Raw genomic sequence first — 15,493 nt, 5'->3', positions numbered from 1 at the left:
GGAAGTTCTATTCAGATTCCTGAAAGTCAGAAGGAAAAGGAGGAAGAAAAATATGGCCCCTGGATGTTAGTTAATAAAAATAGGAAGTCTAACAGAGGTGGTTCAAAGGAAAAAGATCATCTGTCTACCAGTAAAGAGAATGTTGTTAGCAAGTTAAAACAAGGCTGAAAATGTTAATATATTATGAGGCTTTGGGTATACGACTTAGGTCTGATTGGCTCTAGGCCAAGTGGGAGCTTGTTAGTATTTGGGTGTCCTAGAGACAATCTTATGATTAAATAAGGACATAGATGTAGACCTTTTTAATATTGTCGCAAATAAATAAAAGCACTCTTTATCTTGTTTCATAATTCTGTCTCGATATTAATGTTAATATATTATGAATAACTTGATAAACTCCGTGGAATAAAATAGGTATCTCTTGAGTATCTGTGATGAGATCACAATCATGAGGATTCAAGAATACCGGATGTTTATTCCTAATTTTATGTTCCTAGTCTAGAGATACTGAGAATGAGGTCAGTAATCTCGGGTAAGACTAGCACGACTTATCTACTTGTATATGGATACAAGGTATAGACCTCATGTGCTACAGATATGGAGATGTCTTAGCTAAAGTCGTGGGTGGACCTATAAGGGTATAGCTCGCACTGAACAGACCCACAAAAAGACTCTATGAGGAACTCTCACAGAGAGTATCATTAGAGTAGTCTCTTTATATTTGGGTATGTCTTTCCTAAGACCAGAAGTTATTACCTAGACTGTGTTCTAGAAGGCATGCTTTGATTGTGCACCTCGTCTGCCTGAAACATGGAGACTTATAGGTATACTGTTGGGCTTGTCCTGAAAGAACACTGGGCTAGGGTGATAAGCTGAAGGAATTCGTCAAATCTCTGTGAGAGATTAGGTTATCTGTAAACCGGAGAAATCGGGATGACATTTACAGGGACTCGGGAATCTATGCATAGTAAAAGAGATCATGAGATGATCTGCCTTTAGAGTCTGTAAATTGAAGATTCCCTATTTCGAATAAAGCTTACCCTAAACCGCAGGGGTTGATACGCTTCCTTACCCTAGGTTTTATGGGAAGGTAACCGAGACGAAAGGAAATATATACGGCAACCAAATATGTGCAATAGGATGATCAAGTCACTAATCTAACTAGTTCTGGGGCAACGAAGCATTGCTAGTGCTCTGTGTTGTCATTAGATGGGTTGTGGGCTTATTGGGCCCAAGCCCATTTATGTCAGTGGCTATGTTGGACCTAATGGGTCACACACTAACACCTAATTGTCTAGATGCTCTAGCATTAATGGTATTGGGCCTAACAATTGTTATTAGCCCAAGAAGTAGTTTGAAACTCCACAGATAGGGTGGAGGGCGCATGGATCTAATTAATGGGCTTGGATAGTCCAAGACATTACTAATTAATTTAATTAGTTAAATTAATTATCAAATGTTTAAATTTTTAATTTTGAATTTGAATTTTGAAATTTGAAATTTGAATTTGAATTTTGAATTTTGAATTTTGAATTTGAATTTTGAAATTCGAATTTTGAATTTGAAATTTGAAATTTGAAATTTGAAATTTGAAATTTGAAATTTGAAATTTGAAATTGGAATTTTGAAATTTGAAATTTGAAATTTGAATTTAAATTTTGAAATTTGAATTTGAATTTCGAATTTGAATTTGAATTTAAAATTTAAGAGTTTGAAAGTTTGAATTCAAATGTTTGAAATTCGAATTTGAATTGGCTATGAAAAGTTGTTTCATAACAAAAGGATAAGATGAGATCTTGTTGGAACATATCAAGAGGAAATCTTTTGGACATAATCTAAGAAGATTTGGGGTGCTGATTTGGCTGTTGGTTAGTCATCAGAATCAGCTCCAGAAGATACGATCTGTTGGGAGAATATTTGAGTGATTTGATTCAAGTTTGAATGCAACTACTCAAATATATCTGGTCATTATTTAGGCTATATGGGGCGCACCATATAACTGATTATATGATGATTTATGATCAGATATTTGATTAGGTTTTGAACCTAATATATCATAAAGATATGACAGGATGTTGTTGGCAAGATTTGATGAGATTTGATTTGCAACAAATCCTATTCTCTCTCTCTTTGATGGAGCGCCCTTTTTGAAAGGAATTTTTATTGATTAAAAATATGATTTGTTTTTAACAAATAGGCTCCTCTTGTGCGCCTCTATATATATGTTCCTTCTAGGGTTTTAGAAAACCAACCAAGTCATTCTTTTCTCCTCTCCTGCGCCACTTTTGTGAAGTTTTCACATTGAAAGCTTCACTCTTTCAAACACTTTTACCTAGCCTTTCTCTTCACACAGTGTGCGCTTAGCAAGCCTCATTGTAGTGATAACTTGGCGGTTTCACAAGAAGGAGTTCTTGCACCGAGACGCAGTGGGTGGTGTGGATCAACGTTAGAGGGTCTGAACCCTTCAGACCTACCTTGATCATCACGAGTTTTCACGAACAAGGTAACATCATGCTTTCCTAAAGCATGATCTTGAATGCATGTGTGTTCCGCAATGAAAAAGTTTTGTTTTTCCCTCCAGCATGCATCGGCCTTCAAGGCCATTTCCAACTTTCAAATCTGTCCCTCTTTAATCGATTAACTTGAATATTTAATCGATTAAATGGTCAAACATACAAAAATATTTGTTGGAAGATTTAATCGATTAAATCTCCCTATTTAATCGATTAAATCTCCCTATTTAATCGATTAAATCTCCCAACAGGTAACAAAGGAAAACAAGTCAATATAATTTTTTAATCGATTAAATAGGGAGATTTAATCGACTAAATCTCGAGTCAACCATTTAATCGATTAAATTTTCAATTTAATTGATTAAAGAATAGCAGATTAGTGGATAATTTTGAATCAGGGGAAAAATAGTTATTAATTAATTAATGAGGAGAAAAAGGGTAAAAAAAATCTCTTATCTGGCTCAAATTTAAATTAATCAACACTATAATCGGATACCAAATGTTTTATGGTTGGTATAAAAAAAAAATTTATTTAATGTTTTATGGTTGATGTTATCGGGCTCAAAATTTTTTAATTAGAAGACTTGAATTTTTTAATTATTTGTAATTTTATATGATTTTATTTTGATATAACTAGTAATTTGTATGGTTAAAATTTTAAGCTTTTCAAAAAATTGAAAATTAATCCAATTCAAATTGAATAAAATTGGATTGAGTTGAATCGGATTTAAAAAAATTCTAACCGAATAAATAATTAAATAATCAAACCAAAAAAATTAAATCAGATAATTTTTAGTTCAAAACCAATCCAATTCATAATAGAAACACCCTTAATTGGTATGGCGTGTAATGTATCGCTAATTGTAAGTATTGATGCTATTCTCTTTATAAATTTAGCTTTAGCCAGCTACCAACTATAAAAGCACTAGCATTTCAAGTGAATAGAAGACAATTAAGAATGGCCGGAAAAGATCACGTAAACAAAGAAAAGCACATATGTCAATTACTAAGAAATTTTTTCAATTTAACTAATGATTTCGAATTCAAGTTCTGAATATACAAACAACTTGATAAGGAAAACGTTGATACTTTTGTGATCTTATCTGGCTCAAATTTAAAATAATCAACACTATAATCGGATACCAAATGTTTTATGGTTGGTATAAAAAAAAAACAATTTAATTAATGTTTTATGGTTGATGTTATCTGGCTAAAAAAAAAAAGAAAATTTGTATTGATGGCGCAAATATACGTAAAATAAGTTCCAGTAATTTCATGAAAATTTTTAATGGCAGGTGGAGATTTCAAATTTTAAAAATATTCTTTAAGACGTGAATTAAATAAGTAAAAGTCTCACCTATTTACGTCCTCATCAATAATAACAAAAAAATACACGTTTTTCTTTTGTGTAATAAAAAATAGAAAAAATTATTTATCATTTCAAATGACATAATTTATATTATTTTACTCTTATAAAAAGATAAAATTCATAATTTTTTTCTGTGCTCTCTCTCATGATTTATCTTTTTCTCTGACTTAAAATAACATAACTTTATATTCTTTAAAAGTGACACACATTTTTCTCTAAAAATAATATAATCAAGAATTCACTTTTGGCTCATTAAAGCTTCAATCATAGCCCCCCAATAAAGTGTTCACTGCGGACAAAACAATCGATTAGACCCTGTTGGCCTAAGATGCTACAGCCCAATATTTAAAACACGAGGAATGGAAAAAGATAGTGGACCTTTTTGAAGATGGAAATAATGGAACAAGACAACATAAGTAAAACATACGCCAAACAAATAGGTGACCCTCACCCCAAGTTTTTTTTTTCTTCACAAAAACAAAAAAACAAAAAAACAAAAATGAAATGCATTACCCTATCAAGCGAAAGCCCCCGAACTATTCCCTACAAATTAATAACAATATCATGCAACACCACACAATGACATTGATAAATTCATAAAAAAGAAAAAACAAAGCAAATCCCTAATAAGAGGTAAACAAAAAGCAAGAAAATATTTTCAGGTATTACGGAAATACCAATGGGGTATATTATTTACTAAATATAGTAAAAGATAAAATTTTTTATACTATTCTTATCTTTATGATTATTTTTATTCATATCTCATTTTTTTCCCTTTTCGAAAAAGGAATAGTGACTTTCGTGACGCTGAAAATGTGCTCTGAGAAGTAGATGCACAAGGATATAATTGTCTCAAGGTTCCAATGAAATAAAATTTACATGCTGATATACTTTCATATGTTACAAAAGAATTTAACTGAATTGAAAACCAAACCAAACTGCCCCAAAAAAACTGGTTTTGTAAAACAATTCTTGAACCTAAACTGATTTATGTTGTTTTTTTGCCATATATAATATCCAATCATACCATTAGTTAAATATCAAAATGTTGGGTTTCCATTTGCAAGATATGGGACTTGAAGTCCTACATTGGTTGTATGGACAACTAATGTGGAATTTATAAAGCCTTGAACACTCTCACTAAACCGAACCGACGAATAAATGAGTGAAGTTTGTGAAGAGTAGAATGACGGACTATAACAGAAAGTTGATAATTGCTTTCTCACAAGCTATGTGGATCCATTAAAGTAACATTAAAATAAAAAGTATCCATGAAACGAACATACTCACAAGGAGTGCTTGTTTACAAGTGCTGCAGCTCATCCAATTTAATGTGTCTGTCACATATCCAAATGCCAGGTTCAGAAATCTTGGGCCTGTTGTTGCTCTCCCATTGTTCTTGTAGTAAAGGACACTTCCAAATGTCAAGATCAACTGTAGAATTAGGCAATGTAACTTCTTCTCCTAATGACTCAAGCTTACAACAATCAAGTATCTTCAATTTCTTGAGAGATGTGAGATTTTGAAGCCCTTTGCTATCCAAAGTTTTGAGATTTGATAATCCACGAATCTCTAATTGGGTAAGAGTGGGAGGCAGAAAACCTTCGTCTGGAAAGGACTCCACATCTTCACATTTTCCCTCAACAGAAAAGTGTAAAAGGGAGGTTAGACATGACATATTCCACTCTAGCCTGTGAGTAATGAGTTTGTCACAATCCCTGATTTTGAATGATTCCAAATTAGTAGGCAAACCCCCATTTGGAAGTGACTCAATTTCTGGACAACTCCATACTAGGAGTTCCTTTAAACTTGTGAGAAAACTTTGCATTCTTTCAGGAAGTGACCTTAACTTGTTGCAGTAGCGGACTTTCAATGATGTAAGATTGGGTGTTGGCAATCCTCCATTAGGAAAAGCTACAAAATTAGGACATCTCCATATACACAATGAATGGAGAGAAGTGAGGAGCTCAAGTTGAACAGAAGCAGTTAGATATTCAAGATTTTCACAACCCCAGATGACTAGAGACTTCAGGCTGGGAAAGAAATCCAATGGGAAAGACTTGAGAGAGAAGCAACTATTGTGGATCTCTAATGATTCAAGTGACTGGTGGCACCCATTTATTTGTTCTAGCAATTCTACTTTCCAACAATTGTCAATTGTACGTATAGAGGGAGCACTTGGAAATGAAGTAGCAAGCTGCTTACAGTCTCTCATGGTAAGATTTGTAAGAGATGGAAGATAAATAGGCAAATCCCCAAGTAGAATGGGACATTCCTCCAGATGAAGCTCTCTAAGACAAGGGAAAGCTCTGCAGCTTTCATGATCAACTTCATGATGAGTCCATTTCTCCCATGCTGGCATACTATAAAATGTCAGAATTTCAAGAGAAGGAAAAGGCTGATGATTCCTTGCACAACAACCAACCCCATAGAATTCTGGTCCAATGCTAACAAGACCCTTAAACTTTGAAATATGAAGTTCTTTCAAAGAAGGAAGCTGCCCAAGTGGTGGCATTATGTAGCAGTATTTACAATGTTTAAGAGAAAGACAAACTAGGTGGAAGAATGAATGATCTCCCAGCCAAGTTGGAAATTGTGTACCAGTATAATGCTGTATGTCAAGAACTTCCAAGTTGGTATGTGGCTGTAGCTTGTCAAGTATGTCTTTTTCATGCTGGGAATTATCTGTATCAGCAGCCCGACCCCAATCTAAACTCAACTGGTCAAGGTTTTTCTTGTCCTTAATCTTTGCCTTCATTGCATCATTAGGATCAACCACATGTTTTAAGTTTTGGATCTTCAAAGAACCTCGTAGATGAGATAGTTCCCCTAGTTCACCAATTGAAGAAGCATGCTCTCTGCCCACAACAAAATTGCTCAACTTTTGGAGGCTGCTTAGGTTACTCATGTGCAGTGGCATCCCTTCTAGGCAAGTTCCTGTGATGTCAAGATATCTTAAATTTACAAGACAATGCATATTTCTTGGCAATTTTGTGAGATTAGGACATCTTGCTGCCTTCAATGTTTGCAAGTTGTATAAGGTGCAGATGGAACAAGGCAACTTTTTGATTTGAGTATCAGACACATCTAAGTATCTTAGATGTCTTAGTTTGCCAATGAAGTGGAGCAAATCATAGATACTGCCACGGGCACCAACCAAAGATAGAACCCTCAAACTCCTTAACTTGGTCAATAGATCAAATGGCACCTTGTTGAAAATGCATATAGGTGGATCTACTGAGCTAAGTGGCAAAAAGGTGCGCAGACCATTTGCTTTGTGGAAAGCCTCAAAGTTTATGGAGGGGTATCTGCATGCAATAATTTGTGATAAATAACGAGTTCTTTTCTCTGCTTCTTCATTTGAGTCATTTTCTAATCTGATGCAAAATTTTCCAGATACATATTGAGCTAAGTCATTTATAAGATCATGCATCACAAAGAGTGATTCACCATTTCTTGATTGTTGAAAAAATGACCTGGATACCAGTTCGTGAAAGTACTCATCTCCAACTTCTTCAATTCTCTTATTCCTCCTTGGTTCTTGTAGTAAATTTTCTGCCATCCACAACAATACCAACTCCTCCTTGTTAAATTCATAACCTTTGGGGAATATTGAACAATAAGCAAAGCATCGTTTTAAATGTGAAGGAAGGTAATAATAACTTAATCTCAGAGCTGGAAGAACATTGCTCATTGTATCTGACAACTCCCATATGTCACTGTTCAATATGTTCTCCCAATCTTTGACTTCTGTTTTTGAGCGTAAGAGCCCTCCTAATGTTTTTGCTGCAAGAGGCAATCCCTTACATTTTTTAGCAATTTGTTTACCCATCTCTTCCAAAATCAGGTTTGTTCTTGAGCTTCTATAATCAAATGCATGTTTTTCAAACAACATCCAACAATCATCATCTGACAAATATCTCAAATGATATGATGGAATAGTTTGCATTATTGATGCTACATGCTCACTTCGAGTAGTCACAATGATCTTACTCCCTTGAGCACCATATTGAAAAAGATTTCTCAGTATATCCCAATCAACATAGTTCTCGTTCCACACATCATCCAGAACAAATAAATATTTCTTTCCCATCAGCCTTTTCTTTAGTTCAACTTGAAGTGAATTCAGATCTCTAATTCCATAATTGCACATAGTAAGAATCTCCAAAACTGTTTCTGTAATCTTAAAAATGTCAAATTCTTCAGCAATACAAACCCAAGCTCTGAGATCAAATTTTTCCTTCACTCTGTCATCGTTGTATACAAGTTGAGCTAAGGTGGTTTTTCCAATTCCAGCCATACCAACTATGGGAATCACTCCTATCTTGTTATCACCACTTTCAACATCAAACAGTAGCTTAATTATGTCTTCTTTATCATCATCTCTTCCATATACATTAGACCCATCAATCAAAGATGTTGTTGGAGTTTTTTGAGACAGTTTGACTCCTAACCCCCCTGTGAGACCAAGGACATCTTTCTGACTTGCAATAAAATCTAATTTATCAATGATCTCCTCCATGTTTTCTTCAAGTTCTTTGTCATATGAGCTACAAGTAGAGTCAAAGTTTCTTACCTCAGCTGCACCATATTTAGCTCTAGTAAAAACCTCATCCAGTAGATCATCAGCCTCATATGCAGCATCTTTAAGTTCATCAAGCCATTCCTTGACTGCTATATTTGTAATTTGCTTTCCCTCTGCAGCATCAAGAACTCCATTAAGTGACAACAAAATCAGCTTCAACTTTTTCAGCAACTTGTAGTTTGGTTTCTTCCCTTTCAAGAAGCTCACTATCTCCGGTGAAGCTATTCTATCAAGCAATACATTAAAGACAGCACCCAAAAAAGCTCCACCAACGAGTACCAAAGCCATGATGTCTGAGTAAACACAAATATCGAATAAGACTGAAAGAAATTTTTGGTAGCCTCCGTATTGATGAATTGTGAACAATACAAAACCAAACTTGTTGACCCAGTTATAATAAGACAACATTGAAGGGCCCAACATATGGAAAAAGGATCATCTTTGTAGAAGGCTGACTTGGATAGGGATAAACAACGCAGGAAAAAGTTGGTAGTCTATACTCATATAGTTTAAAAAAGGAACTACGAAAGTTCAAGTTACTTGCTTATGTCAATTTTTAATGTAATTAATGAAAAAAGCAATTGCTTTTAAGTTTGCGGTTTCTTTTCTTTCTTTTGACCATTCTCCATTTGATGGTAGCAACAGTGATCAAAAGACAGAAAGAGAAAGTTCATTTTGGTTTCACACATATATAACTTGCATATCGCACAAATTCTTAGATATGTTTCTCGAACGCATTTTGGAATTTTGAGCTGTTCTGTCATATCAAATCTCAATCATGATGTTGGAATAAATGCTAAAATCATTACATGAGATTGTTTCAAAGACATTAGGAGTTAAAATCGGCCCATGAGCGGTTCAATATATCATTTCCACATCCTACAACACTAGTAAAAATAGAAAGCAATTAGTGATAAGTATCCTTGGCTTAAATTGATAAATCCCGGAAGCACATGTAAATAGTTGTCGTAGAAGTGCCTAGTCACTAAACCTATTGTGTTCATTTAATTAGTTTCCTACATGCACCCTGTTATCATATTTTCTCCTATGATTGAATTGCTACTAGCCTGATTTCCTATTAGATAATTGGAAGTTAACAGCAAATCAGTTCACATACAACCTTAAATTTCTAGCTGAACAGCATAAATCCTCTGGTGCTTCTTATTTATTTTTCAGCATTCGGACGAGGTATACATTTCTTTGTTGCATTTTCAAGTTCTAAACAGTTGCGTCATAAAAATGGAATGCATTAATAAACTCATATCAGGGGCATTTCTTCATCCTGTGTTTTCAGCCACTTTGAAATCATTTAGTTGTAGGATATTGTTAATAAGTTCATGTTATCTTTACAGGTCAATAAGGGGGTTCATACTTGAATTATATGAAGTTAGTGAGAAGATGGTGCTGCAATGTCTTTGACAGAACCGGGTAGATTGTTGCTATGCTCAACTAAATTCTTGACATGGCTCTCGGCCCTTCCTTGAATCGCGGTAACTTGTAAGAGTCTTTTTCATTGATATTTTACCATTTAAGCCAATTTATGTGGATTTATATCATCTATATTAAAACTATAAACACAACTTGCTTAAGAAATTTTTTTTTTTTTGGCTTCTCAAGGATGTCTCCACCCATTTGGATGGGATTAATCTCCTTCATGATGTAGGACGTGAAGGTTTTTATCACTGATAATTAAAAAAGCAACTGTTGGATGAGAAAAATAATTTACCCTCTAATTCTAAAAATTAAGAGCATAAAAAATCAAGGATTTTATTAATCTTATGTTAAAGTAGATGAGTAATCTCATGTCATAGAGACAAACTTGTGGGCTCCACCACTTGAAAAATAAAAAATAAATAAAAAAAAAGGTGACACAGTTATCGACAATGAAGCACCAACACTTCAAAAACTATGACGTGTTGTGTCCGACACTCTCGGACACTCCCCGACACTGCAACACGAGTTACAGAAATTCAAAAAAAGGTTCAAAGGTTAAGTTGCGTTAAGTTTTTAGTTCCAACTAATAGATTCGTTAGATTACGATTACTATTTTATTGTGTTTAATATAAATATTTGAGATATTTTATATTTCTTTGCAAAATTTATAAATATTATAAGTTTAGATATATATTTTTGTTAAATTATTGAATATTAAACATGATATATACTACATAAACTAAAAATATTATTTAATATCAAGATATGTCCTAATGTATCGAAATTTAACATTTTTTAGAATTAACGTATCGGAGTGTCGTGTCGTATCGTGTCCCGTGTCAGTCTCGGTGCTACATAGGTTATCGAAAAGTGTGTAAGAGAGAAATTTATCACATGTAGCAATATAGCATAAGAATAGTTTTTCCCAAAAACCAATATGCAACTGATTTTGTTCTTTTCCAAGATATCCATGCTTGTTATGGCGAAAAACTACATCCGGCCAATTATCAAGTACTCCATTGAGATAAAGGAGAAGAAGACTACAGAAATCTCTTTTCATTTCAACAACCACTTCCAACATCCGATGAAGAGAATATAGAAACAGCAAGTGTACCATCATAAATGTAACTAACACATAGACCATCAGATGCTAAAACCATAGTTACAATAGTGAATTATCCATTTAAGGGTACAACAAAAGACTGCATAAACGGTAAAATACCCAAGAGGCGTTGAATTATCTCATCATAAACATTCTTATACATTTTTCTTTTCTTTTTTTACTATCAGCCAACAAAGAATGAGAACATAAAACAAACACTATTGAAGCCTTTCAGCTATTTCCCCATCAATAGCTATTTCTACGTGTATACCATTAACAAAGGGCCTAGACTAAATAATCAATTTTGTGTTTCTAAAATACTCAAAATCACTTTCCTGAAAGTTTCTCTCTTATCTCGGTTCTTGCAACACGAATCAAGAACAAACCAGCAAAGAAAATAGATAGAATGAGCATAAAAAAGACACTGTTCCACCCCCTAGTTGAAATATACCCTGCCAAAAGTGGTCCAAGAGCAGCTCCAACAGAACCAGTACCATCTATGATTGCAGTAACAGTCGCCAGTGCTCTAGAATTCCCACCATTCAAGCTCTGCGTACCAAGATCAGCAGCCACAGCAGTTGTGATTAGTGAGTATGGACCATTCACCAAAAACCCCGAAAGAAACATTAAAGCAATGTTGGTCAACATAGAGATGCTACCAAAAGCACGATACAAAACAAGAGCTGGGATTGATAGAAACAAGAACAGAATTGAAGTAATAGCACGTGCTTCAATCATATCAGAAATGAAACCGGCAGTGATCCCGCCTAGGACTCCTCCAATGTCAAATATTGTTGAAAGTAACCCAGCAGTTTTGTGAGATATAGTTACACCCGCAACAGCTGCAATGAAATGAACACCAAATTAGCAATCAAGGAAAGAACATCATGAAAAAAGGTAAATTGACATGAGTTAACATAAACACTAGTTATTTTTCTCAGCATTCCAATTTCCTAGTTGCAAACCATGAGACAGTGCGTTAGAAAGATGGAACCACTAGTATAAATTAATTGGATATGAATAACGTGCTAGATTAAAGACAATGCAATTCTATCTAATTTATATACTTTTGCATGTATGAACAATTACCTGTGTGCCTTATGTAGAAGGGCAACCAATACAGAAAAGTGTAAGCCACAAGCTTTGAGAAAAAGAGACAGAAAGCAAATGGAGCCACTCCCGGTAACTTCCATGCCTCCAAAAACCCAATTGCAGATGAAGATTTTGAGTTATCAGACTCAATAAGCTTTGCTTCCTCCGATTCCACTTTCTGCACATTCTCTACACTGTCTGTTTCAACACTCAATTCGATCTCCATTCCAGGATGCACAAATCCCAAGTCCTCCGGGCTCACAACAAGAAACAAAAACACCAAAATCCCTACCAAAATGATCAAAAGTCCAGGCACCACAAATGACCAACCCCATCCAAATTCCAAAACTCCTGAAGCTACAACTGAACCAATGATATTGCCCACCGAGGTATGCGAATTCCATATCCCCATTATCAAGCCCCTCTTTGATTCCCCAAGCCAATTCCCCACAACTGCAACCACACAAGGCCACCCAATTGACTGAAATACTCCACAAACAATCTGTACACCAACAAAATATCCCAACACATGAACATCTAACCAATACCCTAACCCAAAAAGTAAGGTAAAAAGGCCACTACCCATCATCCCAAATACAAGGAACAACCTCAAATCAATCCTATCTCCAACATGACCTGCCAAATACATTCCAATTGAGTAAGAAATAAGGAATGCGAGATCAAGCTCGCCGAGCCGGTGAGTGCCCCCGGTTCCATTAAAAGGGGGCCAACCTGTATCATTGGAACTCAAGTTGGAAACTTGAGTTGAATTGGATGGAATTGTGGGTCCAAGAACACTCTTGACAATGCTGGGAGGCTTCCTAGAGGCATGGAAGGAAGCATATGCAAGGAATGTGATAACAAGAACACAGATTTGGTGGAATAGTAGGGTTTTATGAGGGGGTTTCAGGCCTGGAAAGAGTGCCACAGCTGGTGCTAGGCTCAAACTCTTCGATTGCATTGTTATTCATGAGGATTCTAATGTACACATAGAATATAATCTAGCACAATTGCACAAAGATCAAATCTTTCCCCCTCTCTCTCTTTGTTGTTTTTTCTCTCTTTCAAATCTGCATAGAATATTAGAATCTATGATCTGAAGAATGTAAATAATGGATCCAAGATTGGAGATTGGAATTGCATACCGAATGAGTAAAAGGGTTTACTATATCCGTCACGAAGAGACGATTGTTGACATGAAATCGTAAATTTGTCCCCCTTTTTTTTTCTTTAAGGGAAAAAAGCACAATCTTAGGAGTGGTCAGAAGATAGGGCAGGTGATTTTCGTGGGAAGGAAAGTGCCATGAAAAAGCATTGACATATGATCACAGATTTTATGGAACATGGAAACCAAAGAAACGCAGGAAACTGGTAAGACATTGAATTCTAGGATCGAAAGTCAAAAACGTTCGTGTCGGGTTGGGATCAGGCTAAGTGACTTCTCGAAAATATCCATGGAAAATTCAAACTTCGAAAGGACAATATTGTCTTTTTATTATCAAAATGGATTTCTTATTTTCTTTAATCTAATTTAATTTTGAAAAAAAAGTTTCTAACGTTACTTTATACAACTTTGTCTAATGTTCATTAAAATGACGTCGTTTTGAAGTTAAAAAATTAAAATGATAAAAACTATTATAACCCTGAAATAAATTAAAATTATAAAAACACCATATTTTCTGTCCTAAAATAACATCATTTCAATGAATATTAGATAAAGTTATCTAAAATAAATTTAGAAAAAACAAACCCTTAAATTTTCTAACCAAAACAAGAAGAGTTTTTTTTCCCCGTAAAACACGTAGTGTTTGAATATTACAATGACGCTAGAGATTATGATATCTTATATCTTTCTTTTTTTTGGTAACAATAATATCTTATATCTTTGATAAGGTATTTATGCATTAGTAGAAATATTTTCTTTTCTTTTTCTTTTAATGGCCAAATTAAAACTAAAACTAGCAACTTCTTCCATCCATATTTGGTTTTAACCAGATGTTAGAAAATAATATAAACTATTGAAAAAACATTCATTCAATATCTTAATATTTTGGGTTGAGATGGTTCTTTACATGATATCAGAGCTTTAGTGGTCACAAATTCGATTCTCACCGTCCTCTACTTTCGAGTGAAATTAAAATAAGCATAAAGTAAAATAAAAAACATTGGGCATGTGCAATTGTAACACCCCATTTCCAAAACAAGATATTACATAGGTACAGAGTGCACATCCAAATAAGCAAAGCTTCCAAAGACTCCACGTAGATATCTCAATAGTTATCTTGAAACTACGAAAGAATAAAAGTTTTCCTATATTCCTTTACTATTCACAATTGACAATTTAATAAAACTTACTTTAAATCCTATAGACTTTATTCAAAGAAATACGGATATCATTACTTCTGTAAACTGGTGGACAAAACCAAATATCATAACATCTGTAAATTCAGAATATCCAAAACGTAACAAGATTATATCCAACATGTTAACCACAACACTTAGATCATCACACAACTCCAACACACATGTAGATATTCCCATCCTATGAATATAAACTAGTGGCGTATCACACACCTGCTGATGAAACTATTCCTCAAACTGTTTTATGATACAACCCATAATTTACATAAATCAACACACCATATACTTATTTCGCAAATCACAAAAATAACAGCAATAGATATGAAGCACATCCAAATGGCACACGCTCCCTACTGTGTATGTTGACCTTTTATTCAGATTCCTTTTCTTTTGAGAACCACTTGATGACGAACCTGAAAATGTTCCCATAACGCGGGGTGAGATTGATAATCCCAATAAACTAAATGTTTATAGAATGTTCTCCCATTCTCAGGCTCACTTCCTGCATAATTGGTCAGTGTACACAGAACACAGAGACACAAATAGTTCATGCAACTTCTTACAAACAAATTCATTTATTTATTATCTTACAGTTAATCGCACACTGTCATTATAAAATATTATTTAATAATTATGAAGTAAAATTTTAGAAACATATAATATAAGTTTTTACTTACAGACAAACATACAGTAATTTAACTACATGAATTTATTACTTTAATTTATCAAATACCACAATTCTTACAGAAAACTCTTACCGTACTTTAATTTATCAAATACAGTAATTATAAGTTTTTGCCAACTTGATACTCTCGGATATTATTTCCAAGTATCATAGCATCCACAATATATCAATTTATTTGTTCTTTAAATTCAATTACGGTAATCCCATATACCAAAATACAGCAAAACGTATAAACGTATCAATTAACACAAACAGCAAAACGTCAGAAGACTTTACAAATATATTTTATCAAACAAAAAGCAGAATCTCAACAAAATAGATAAATGTATTTATTTAAGCATATAACAGATAA

At 34.1% G+C, this 15,493-nt stretch overlaps 2 protein-coding genes across 5 annotated transcripts; both read right to left on the bottom strand.

The window, feature by feature from the left end:
• Nucleotides 1-5,185: 5,185 nt before the first annotated feature.
• Nucleotides 5,186-8,755, bottom strand: LOC133292683 (putative disease resistance RPP13-like protein 1). Its single transcript, XM_061491127.1, has one exon. It carries the CDS (start codon nt 8,753-8,755, stop codon nt 5,186-5,188), a length of 3,570 nt encoding a protein of 1,189 aa, XP_061347111.1.
• Nucleotides 8,756-11,128: 2,373 nt separating this feature from the next.
• LOC133292680 (putative glycerol-3-phosphate transporter 5) lies at nt 11,129-13,423 on the bottom strand. Of its 4 annotated transcripts, none has more exons than XM_061491122.1 (3): nt 12,289-13,423; nt 12,093-12,249; nt 11,129-11,845 (listed from the first exon to the last, which is right to left on the bottom strand). In XM_061491122.1, exons 1-3 carry the CDS (start codon nt 13,054-13,056, stop codon nt 11,331-11,333), a joined length of 1,440 nt encoding a protein of 479 aa, XP_061347106.1. In that variant the 5' UTR covers nt 13,057-13,423; the 3' UTR covers nt 11,129-11,330. The 4 variants fall into 4 exon arrangements, with proteins under 4 accessions (XP_061347106.1, XP_061347107.1, XP_061347108.1 ...); XM_061491123.1 differs by having other exon boundaries at nt 12,093-12,284; nt 12,732-13,423; XM_061491124.1 differs by having other exon boundaries at nt 12,093-12,227; nt 12,783-13,423.
• Nucleotides 13,424-15,493: the final 2,070 nt, after the last annotated feature.

The sequence above is a fragment of the Gastrolobium bilobum genome, unplaced genomic scaffold (assembly GCF_033153095.1).
Source record: "Gastrolobium bilobum isolate Gb01-03AN ecotype WA unplaced genomic scaffold, APGP_CSIRO_Gbil_v1 utg64224, whole genome shotgun sequence".
Classification (NCBI taxonomy): Eukaryota; Viridiplantae; Streptophyta; class Magnoliopsida; order Fabales; family Fabaceae; genus Gastrolobium; species Gastrolobium bilobum.
This window is presented reverse-complemented; position numbering and strand designations above follow the sequence as displayed.